At 37.2% G+C, this 10,519-nt stretch overlaps 1 protein-coding gene across 1 annotated transcript; it reads right to left on the reverse strand.

The window, feature by feature from the left end:
- Positions 1 to 4,724: 4,724 nt before the first annotated feature.
- On the reverse strand, positions 4,725 to 8,683 carry dcaf13 (ddb1 and cul4 associated factor 13). Its single transcript, XM_059023422.1, has 3 exons — positions 8,678 to 8,683; positions 6,731 to 6,894; positions 4,725 to 5,014 (listed from the first exon to the last, which is right to left on the reverse strand). Exons 1-3 carry the CDS (start codon positions 8,681 to 8,683, stop codon positions 4,927 to 4,929), a joined length of 258 nt encoding a protein of 85 aa, XP_058879405.1. The 3' UTR covers positions 4,725 to 4,926.
- Positions 8,684 to 10,519: the final 1,836 nt, after the last annotated feature.

Below are 10,519 nucleotides of genomic sequence, written 5' to 3' on the forward strand. Positions count from 1 at the left end.
AGTGAGATCTCCTAACCTGAACCTTATTGAGTGTGCTTGGGACACTCTACAGAGTTTTGTGCAACCCAGCATTCAGCAGGAGCTCCAGGGTGCCCTTATCTAAAATGGGCCCATGATTAATGGGATGTACCATGTCATTGTGTGATGGCAGACACACATAGTACTGAACTTTCATGGGCTGACACCTACCCCTTTTTTCAATACAAATGAATGACAGATGGACCTGTCTTAGGGTAATTTAACACCAGGCAATACTTGTCGTAAACTATTCCCAGCAATAATTTTCTAAGCTAGAAACACTTGTAAGACATACACGTTTCTAACCCATTTTATACTCTAAGGCTTAGACCTGGTGAATTTTGAGGCCTGTCTGTAATTAAATTATAAAAATTAATTGGTGACCTTTTTTATGTATTTCTTTTTGCTACACATAGTGTTTTTTTATTGATTTGAATGGTTGTGATATTAGGATCTGACATGTTTAAGTCAATTGAATAAACCTCAAAGTGTGTAATTCCTACCCATGGACCAACAACTGTACATAACACACCCTAGAATAGTGTTCACTCTGCCTTTCCAAACATATATGTAACATATTATATTATATTATATTATATTATATTTATGATATTATATGATATTAACATCAGCACTATTAGTACTATATAATCAACCTCAAATGGTGCCTGGCCTAATCCAATCTTGTCCAATAGTGCCTTGGGCTCCACGCTTCCCTGCAGCCTTCATTACATGTCTGATAATCAATATCCCACACAGATGCTTAAGGCTTTGGTGCTTGGTGTAGAATTTGTGTCCTAGTTGACCAGGATATTGCCATAATCGTTTACCAAGTCTGCCGCTCACAGTTCATGTTTCATGGCATCTGTACCAAAGTAGGCTTACCACTGACTGGCTAGTGCCATTTTGAATTGAAGTAGCCAAATGATGATGTTCTCTTTAGTGTTACTGATAGCTGTAATTTAGTTTTTACAGCAGTGGAGGTGAATGTCACTGACATGCTTGTTTCTTTAAGCCTTTACATTTGGATAGAAACATTTCACCACTAGGGAGCCATGAACTGTATAACTAGGCTTGCTACTTTTCGATATTAAACCGGTAAAGCTTGTTAAACGTCGAATTCCCTGAAATCATCAAGTTTGACTGAAATAAATTTATGTAGGATAAACATCGGTAAAACCACTTGCTATTTTTTATTTTCTTACCAAAAATAATAATTTAGAAATCATCTCTAGTTGGTGTAGTTCTTATACTTACTGTCTGTCCCGTCTCCTTTCCGCTCTGAATGGCAAGGGGTCGCTGTCAATCATCTCAGTGGTCCGTTAGTACTGTAGTTTCACTGTCACTGTCATTTCACCCTGTACTGACAGATCTCATTGACTGAAGCTGCGCAATAATTCTCTCATTCGCTTAAATGACTGTCAATCATCAAGACCTGCACCGACTGTGCACTTTCATTTGCCAGCTACAGTGCCTGTCAGTCATAGCAAACCTATGTATAACTGTGTCCTACTGTGAAGCATCATTGTAAATATACAGTTGTAGTGGCTCAGTACCAGTTTAAAGGTTGTAGTTCATTACTAGTAAGCTTAATGATAACTTACATACAGTGGCTCTCAAAAGTATTCACCCCCCTTGGACTTTTCCACATTTTATTGTGTTACAACATGGAATCAAAATGGATTTAATTAGGAGTTTTTGCCACTGATCATCACAAAAAAGTGCATAATGTCAAAGTGAAAAATAAAATCTACAAATTGTTCTAAATTAATTACACATACAAAACAGAAAATAATTGATTGCATAAGTATTCACCCCCTTGAGTATATTTGGTAGAGGCACCTTTGGCAGCAATTACAGCCATGAGTCTGTTTGGATAAGCCTCCACCAGCTTTGCACATCTGGACACTGCAATTTTGCCCATTCTTCTTTGCAAAATTGCTCAAGCTCCGTCAAGTTGGATGGGGACCTTTGGTGAACAGCAATTTTCAACTCTTTTCACATATTCTCAATTGGATTGAGGTTCGGGCTTTGACTGGGCCACTCCAGGACATTGACCTTTTTGTTTTTAAGCCACTCCAGTGTGGCGTTGGCTGTATGTTTGGGGTCATTGTCCTGCTGGAAGATGAATCTTCTCCCAAGTCCCAGGTCTCTTGCAGACTTCAGCAGGTTTTCCTCCAGGATTTCTCTGTACTTTGCTGTATCCATTTTGCCCTCTATCTTCACAAGCTTTCCAGGCCCTGACACAGAGAAGCATCCCCATAGCATGATGCTGCCACCACCATGCTTCACGGTAGGGATGGTGTTCTCAGGATGATGTGCGGTGTTAGGCTTGCGCCAAACACAACGCTTAGCGTTGAGGCCAAAAAGCTCTATTTTGGTCTCATCAGACCATAGAATCTTCTTCCACTTAGTCTCAGAGTCTCCCACATGCCTTCTGGCAAACTCTAGCCGAGATTTGATGTGAGTTTTTTTCAACAATGGCTTTCTTTTTGCCACTCTCCAATAAAGGCTAGTTTTGTGGAGCACCCGGGCTATTGTTGTCGTATGCACAGCATCTCCCAGCTCAGCCGTGGAAGACTGTAACTCCTTTAGAGTTGCCATAGGCCTCTTCATGGCCTCCCTGACTAGTGCCCTTCTCGCCCGGATACTCAGTTTTTGAGGACAGCCTGTTCTAGACAGATTCACAGTTGTGCCATATTCTCTCCATTTCTTAATAATGGACTTTACTGTGCTCCGGGGGATATTCAATGCCTTGGAAATGTTCTTATATCCTACCCCTGATTGGTGCTTTTGAAGAACCTTATTCCGGATTTGCTTTGAATGTTCCTTCATCTTCATGATGTAGTTTTTGTTAGGAAATGTACTAACCTTCCAGAGACAGGTGTATTTAACCTGAAATCATGTGAAACACCTTAATTGCACACAGGTGGACTCCATTCAACTAATTATGTGACTTCTAAAGACAATTGGTTGCACAAGAGCTTATTTAGGTGTGTCATAGCAAAGGGGGTGAATACTTATGCAATCAATTATTTTCTGTTTTATATGTGTAATTAATTTAGAACAATTTGTAGATTTTATTTTTCACTTTGACATTATGGACTTTTTTGTGTTGATCAGTGGCAAAAACTCCTAATTAAATCCATTTTGATTGCAGGTTGTAACACAATAAAAGCGGTGAATACTTTTGAGAGCCACTGTATAACTTCTGTCCTATGGTTAGGAACTTTAGTTGATAGTATAATACATTCCAGTGGAAAACAACTGTGTATGCATCCATTCGCAGCACAGGATCTCACTTATTGAGACGTGTCTATTTCCTCCAGGTTTCTAATGTTAAACAAAAAATAATTATTATACCGAAAACTAATTTTATATATATATATATATATATATATATATATATATATATATATATATATATATATATATATATATATATATATATATATATATATATCACGATTCGCACTCACGGGTTCGTGCCCCTTTAAAAATACGACCCAGCACACAGAAATGGATTTTCTTACGCGGTTGCGCTAATTTTTTAATAAACACAAAAATAAAACAAATACACAAAATAAACACCTAGCTCTGTACGAGCACTAACTTACACACGGGAACACCCTTCCCAGCTAAGCTGTTTTCCCGACTTTTCAAAAACCACAAACTTAAACACCCAGATTTGACACCGCACTTACTTTTCTTCTCTGGCTACTCGGAAACAGAGCACCTCTTCTGCCTCCTTCTACTCAGCAGCCACGAGCAGACTGCCTGCTCTCCTTTTAAACTCCCGCACCTGGACCTAATTTTTAATAACGCCCAGGTGCGGATGATAATTAACAATAAAACAATTAAACTAAACAATAAGCAAATTAAATGAAACAATAAAGCAATCAATACGGTGCATTCTCACATGTTTTTCTTTCTTTGCAGGGAGGTTTTAACCCCCTCCCTGCCGTCTCTCACAACCCGCTATATTACAATATATATATATATATATATATATATATATATATATATATATATATATATATATATATATATATACACACACACACACACACATATACACATACATACACACACACACAGGAACAGAAACACTATAGTTTATTTTGGAGAAATAGAATTTGCATACTAAATCCATTTCAAATAAATGCACAAGAGACAGTAATACAATTATAATGAAATACTCATAATGAAATTCTCTCAGTCCTTGTTTGACTTGAGTGGATATAAGCTAAGAACCTCCTGGGCACAGTATTACAATACAGACAATACAGCGGCTCATTCTGCAAAGCACACACAGCTAGTGTATCCCATTTTAACAGCCAGAGATGAATGGCTGCTGTTCTAAACTCCGTCAGCTGCAGGAATAGGGTAGTTGCAAAAATCTAAGAAATGTGTCACTTTATGAAATTGCATTATCTACAGAATGTCTGATTTCACTAGACCATGTGAGGATACACAGAAGCTACACTTGGCAAATGTAAGCATTCTTACTTGAATGTGTCTCATTAAGTTCATCGGTTACAAGACGTTCTTGCAAATCCACATTTTAGACTGCAGTAAATAAATAACCCACACATGTCCCATTACTCCAAAAGCATGTATCCAAGCCTCATTGGAAAAAAAGGAACAGGGATTATAAAAATAACACAGAGACACAGTAAATAGTACAATGCTTTTTCAATGCCATTTTTAATAGAGGTGTAAAAAACAAAACTTTTTCAAGATAGTAAACCTAACTTCTGCATCCTTGTTTATTTCGAGTGTGCAATATGACAAAATTAAGTCCTTAATGTACACCAGTGTATTGTCCAAACAGTTTGACGTCTTTATAAAAAGACTAGAATAAAAGTAAAACAGTCAAGAATAACTTGAGCCAAGCCGTTCTCCTAACTATTTCACAACAGCCACAATGTGCTTCCTCTTCTCCGACACAAATGGAACAGATTCTGGCTTGCTGTGCTTACAACGATTCATTTCCCTCTAAAAAAAAAATAACAATTATAGTTAAGACTTAAATGTATGGTGGCTCATTAAAAACAGTGAAAAAAACTGAAATGTGTTAATGTCGAGATCACGAGATAAATTATCTCAGGATCTCTCAGGACACATGGTCATGTGCTTGTCAATTAAAATATTTGAAGTTGCACTATTACAAATCTAGGTTGCTCTTTTTTGTCTATTGAAATGTTTATAATCTTTATAAACGTGCCAGTATTACCATATTTGCTGGCATTTTCTTGTATAATACAATACATATTGTCACTTGTATAAAGATGCAGTGCCCCACAAATGTATTACATTTTGTAGTAAAACTATGTGTCTACATTCTTGAACTTTGGCATTCCAGTTTGTTTAAGATCCTTAAATTCAGTTTGACAAACTTCCTCCTTTGATGGAGCCATGTTCTTTCCACTAACTACAGTTAACACGGTCAGGTATATTCTTGCAGCTGTAGGAGGCTATGGGTGTCATTAGCTTAGTCATGCATTTTTTAAAGTAATCCATATGCGGTCCAATTTTCTTTAAATACTTAAAGCCAAGTCCTGTGTCTGCTGCCAATGGCAATACATTTGTTAAATCCTAACCATATGAGTAAACGAGCTTATTCAGCCATTTTTTACTATTTGCAGTGGAAATGAAATGAGTATTGTGCTGCACCTTACATATTGCCTTTTGCCATATCTTTATCATGTTTGACCCTAATATGCTACATGTTTGCAAAGGCATTTATGCTTATAAGTATATAGTTGCTAGCTTATGGATTTTTTTAGGCACTGTGACAGAAATATAAGTTTTGATGGTAAATTTCCCTCCCGACCTGTGAGGGCGCTAAGTAGCGAAAGGGGAAGTCTTTGGACAGGCTGGCCTGACAGTTCTTTCCCCGGGCCGGGAAGTCGGTCAGTCTGGAAGAAGACGAGACTCAGTTGTAGGAACGTATTGACTGGGAAGGGAACTGGAAGGACCGGGAGAGATCCCCATTGAATTGTATTGTGAAAAGAGTTTGTGAGTGTTTTGTTTGTTTGTAGCACTGTTAGTAATTGTCTTTTGTTTTGTAAATTCACTAGACGGCTAACACATCTCCGGAGCTGTCGCCTTGGGACAGCACTACCCGGAACAACACCACCACAGTCACGGTCTATTGTTATCACCCACCCCGAGCACTACTGCACGCACCCGGACTGGTGACCGTGTTTAGTATTATTGTGGGGCAGATAACGTGTGATTATTATTTGGTTAGCAAACCATTACTATTGTTTTCCTTCCATGCTTTACACATTGGTGTGTATTGCCGGAGGATTATTGTTTGGTCACCAGAACGGGAGGTTTTACAAATAAAAGACCCCTTTTCCAAACCGGATTACAGTTTCCTTTGTGTGATTATCCTGCACTGCATCACCTCTGTACCTGTTTCTACACAGGCACATATGCATTTTTTATGGGAAAATGCTAGTTTCCATAGGATTAATGCTGCACTGCTCCTTATTGCCGGTGCATTAGCAACAATCAAGAACATCCAGATCTAAGTTATAAAATGCAGTTTTCTGGTACATAACTTTCCTGACTTTTTGGTAATGTAGGAAATTCGAAGATCATGTAAGTAACATGATTTTAAAGCCTTGGTTATCCCTCATTTAACAAAGAGAGAGCAAGACATTTTGTACGACCACAAGGTGATCACAGTCAGCACACTTACTTTTTGCGAGAAGCCCCTTTTATGACACGGAGCTCTTTAGACTGATTGAAGATGGCTTTAGGCAGGTGGCTGTGGTGAGCAATGCGTTTGATCTGGGGGTGATGCTGGAACTTCTCCTTCAGCTTCTCGCTGGAGTTCAGGGCAGCTTTCTCGCGAGGGGTAATCTGGAGAGGGCGACAATGTAAAAGGAATTTAGAATTAGAATACAGATTAACTTTATTTTGTAGTTAATTTAACAAGGATGTCTGCTACTTAGTTTAATATCTGGTGTTTCAAGAAGGCTCAGACTGGCAAATTTACAGACAGGGCGTGTTGTATGATACACCTTACCCACGTCTGAATGAGTTGTGAAGCACTAAGCTGTGGGCCATGACTTCAACCACCCACAAGTGGCAATACATTTCTTACCACACACCATGGAGTGAGTTATTGTGCTTATAAAATGGCTATTTATAAATAATTTATAAACAATTATAAGAAAGACTAACTTCAATGTTTTAAAATCATGAAGAAAAATGTATTAAATATTCTTCCGCACTAAAATATAGTCCCACCGGACAATTTACATTTTTGGAATGTATTTATTATAAACATTATTATTATTATTACCCTTGTGTGTGCACTATACTTGTCCAGTATGTTCACATTCCCTATTTAAAGCTTCTTGCCACCCACTGATGTACTATAAATCTCCAAGCTTCACCATAGCCCGGGGAATCAAATGAAAAATATCTAAAAATAGGGGAAAATGGGACCCATTTTATCCTCAAATTATCATTTTGGTACTGAAATAACATTACAGGGAACACAGAGCTTTTATTTTCAATATAGGCCTGTAAGGCAACAACCTTCTTAGTATGTACAATCACATCTGTAATGACAAACAATGCAATATTTAATATCGGCACAAAAACACTCATACACCAATCATGCTGCAAACGTGATTAAAATGTTCCACCGCATTGCCCTTAGAGAAACCGTCCCTCAACAACATGTATTCTTTTGATGTGTTAATTACCAATACATAGTAGACCATTGATTTGTGCTGCAACTGCAATTTTAACATCATCTTTCAATTGATTTATTGTATTCTTTCTCCTAAATAATAAATAAATGTGTCGATTTTATTTTATTAAGCAATGATCTATGAAAGGAAGTTTTAGCTATAATTAACCATTTTAACATTAAAAAGACAAAGCAAATACTAAATATTTTGTTAAGTTTGATACAGTTATCCCTCATTATAAGGCCGCCGTTTATGCCTTGGAACAGTTATAATGTGGTACAGTCACGGCTCCCATTTGCCCCATAATAACACTAGAACTTATATTCTCCTTTTAAGGCAGAACACAAATTGCTGTCTCTCACCTATGCCACCCGATGACAAGTGTTATAAAGGCAGAGCACTTTATTAAGTTAAGTTCATAAAGCTAATGTTGCTGTGCATTATGTAAAAACTCAAAATGTGCCTCATAGCTATAAATCATCATACATCAATAAATTTAAATGCAGTTTAATAACAGAACAGTTAAGGGCTATCTCTTCTTGACAGGCCACAATAATGTCTTTAGACAACTTTAGAATCAACTTACAGTTACAATCTCTGACAGCTCGCCCTCTGGTCTCCTAAGGGTCTAATGTTGCTGTCAACAGCCATCATTACAAATGAGACTTACTGTATTTTCAGGGATAGAAGTAAAACTCCCATTGCACGGCATGTTGAGCCATAGCATGCTTTACTACTAGTGTAACTAGCCACTGTGTACTTGCAACAAGGTGATAATCTCCATCAAACCTGCAATGGTATGCTAAAGGAGTCTTGGTAACAAACTGCTTAAATTTAACTGCCTGTGCCGAGTAAATTCTAAGCAAATATGCAGAGAGGTCCATCGTCCTAACAGGAAAATGATTGCAAATTAAGGACTATACTAGGCCACCATGACCTACATCCATATTACTTCATAGAAAATGCTCATTTCATCAAATATGTTAGGAGTTTGGAGATGGTCCTATTTGTTTTATAGCAACTGGAAAACAGTTACATATATAGCAGTCTAATTCCTACAGTACCAAAAGTTTTTTTTCCAACAAAAAGAGGTAGCCTTTGCTTAGTTTTCCCTCCCCATTGCAAAATTTTAAGTTATCTGCTACTGGGGTATCAGGAACAATGCAATGGCTGGCAAATCACTTTGCACTAATTAAACCATTCCTTTCACTTCTACACCTCAATCAATGAACAGATCCCACATTCTATTACTGGTTAAATAAATGTATCCTCTTTCTCAGAGTCAAGTTCACTTTTGTAAGCCAGTCTCAATAACTGCTTCTGTCCTAATAAATCCCTGTAGTCGTCTCCCCTTATTCTGCAAGAGGCTGTCAAACTCCCCCAAGGTAAAAGGGCTTTTATTCTAATTAAAGCAATGATTTTCTTAAATTCAATTTGTTTAAGAAAAGCAAATTGTTGCTGATCATGTTTAACCACACTGCTTCCCTAGACAAAAAACAACCCTGTTAAAGAAATTTATGTGATTCTCTGCTTGGTCTAACAAAAAAAAAACACCTTTCTCTACACTAAAGACCTGAAACAGTTGGAAAGCATTTTTTAAAAATATATATTAACAGCCCCACTGCCAGATCCAGGAATTTGTGTCTAGAAACCAAAAAAGCACGCTATAATCTTGACCAATCTCAAGTGATCAAACTATCAGTAAACTAACCCCCTTCTGTGTATGTACTACTGGATACAACAAGCATGACTTTCCTCAGATCATCTCTTCATGATATATTGGTCGGTCCACTCAATAATGTAACACCAATTCGTTATCTGGTACTTCAGCAAGCACCATACTCTTATTTGGAAAAGAATACCTTATGCCTACATTTACATTTGACAAAATTACTGTAGTCTAACAACCCCTGCATGTTGAATTTTTATTTTTCAAAAACCGACATATAATCCAAACCGAAATCATAATAAAATGAAAGCAAAATTTCAATATCAATATCATATTCTATGCCGTGTGTAAAACATTCACCTTTTATATTGCTAATGTTTCATTAAATAGAAGTATCAAAAACATAAAACAAAAGACTAGACAGGGAACTTTTAATATGAAACAGGTTACAACACACATGTGACAAACCAAGCAAATATGAACTGTAATTTTCTAAATACTCCCCTCTCCCTCCAAAAAAAAAACCCAAAACACACACACACCACAATTTAAGATGACCACTTTCAAGTTTATTTTTTGATTTTATCTAGAGCCAAAACATCAGCCCCACAAATCACCATTAATCTTTACAATATATACAGACGTGCTCAAATTTGATGGTACCCCTCCACAAAAAACGAAGAATGCACAATTTTCTCTGAAATAACTTGAAACTGACAAAAGTAATTGGCATCCACCATTGTTTATTCCATATTTAATAGAAATCAGACTTTGCTTTTGATTTTTTATTCAACATAATATTGTAAATAAGAAAACAAATGAAAATGGCATGGACAAAAATGATGGGACCGCTTACCTAATATTTTGTTGCACAAACTTTAGAGGCAATCACTGCAATCAAACGTTTTCTGTAGCTCTCAATGAGACTTCTGCACCTGTTAACAGGTAGTTTGGCCCACTCTTCCTGAGCAAACTGCTCCAGCTGTCTCAGGTTTGATGGGTGCCTTCTCCAGACTGCAAGTTTCAGCTCTTTCCATAGATGTTCGATAGGATTCAGATCAGGACTCATAGAAGGCCACTTCAGAATAGTCCAATGTTTTGTTCTTATCCATTC

The sequence above is a fragment of the Acipenser ruthenus genome, chromosome 4, assembly GCF_902713425.1.
Source record: "Acipenser ruthenus chromosome 4, fAciRut3.2 maternal haplotype, whole genome shotgun sequence".
Taxonomy (NCBI): domain Eukaryota; kingdom Metazoa; phylum Chordata; class Actinopteri; order Acipenseriformes; family Acipenseridae; genus Acipenser; species Acipenser ruthenus.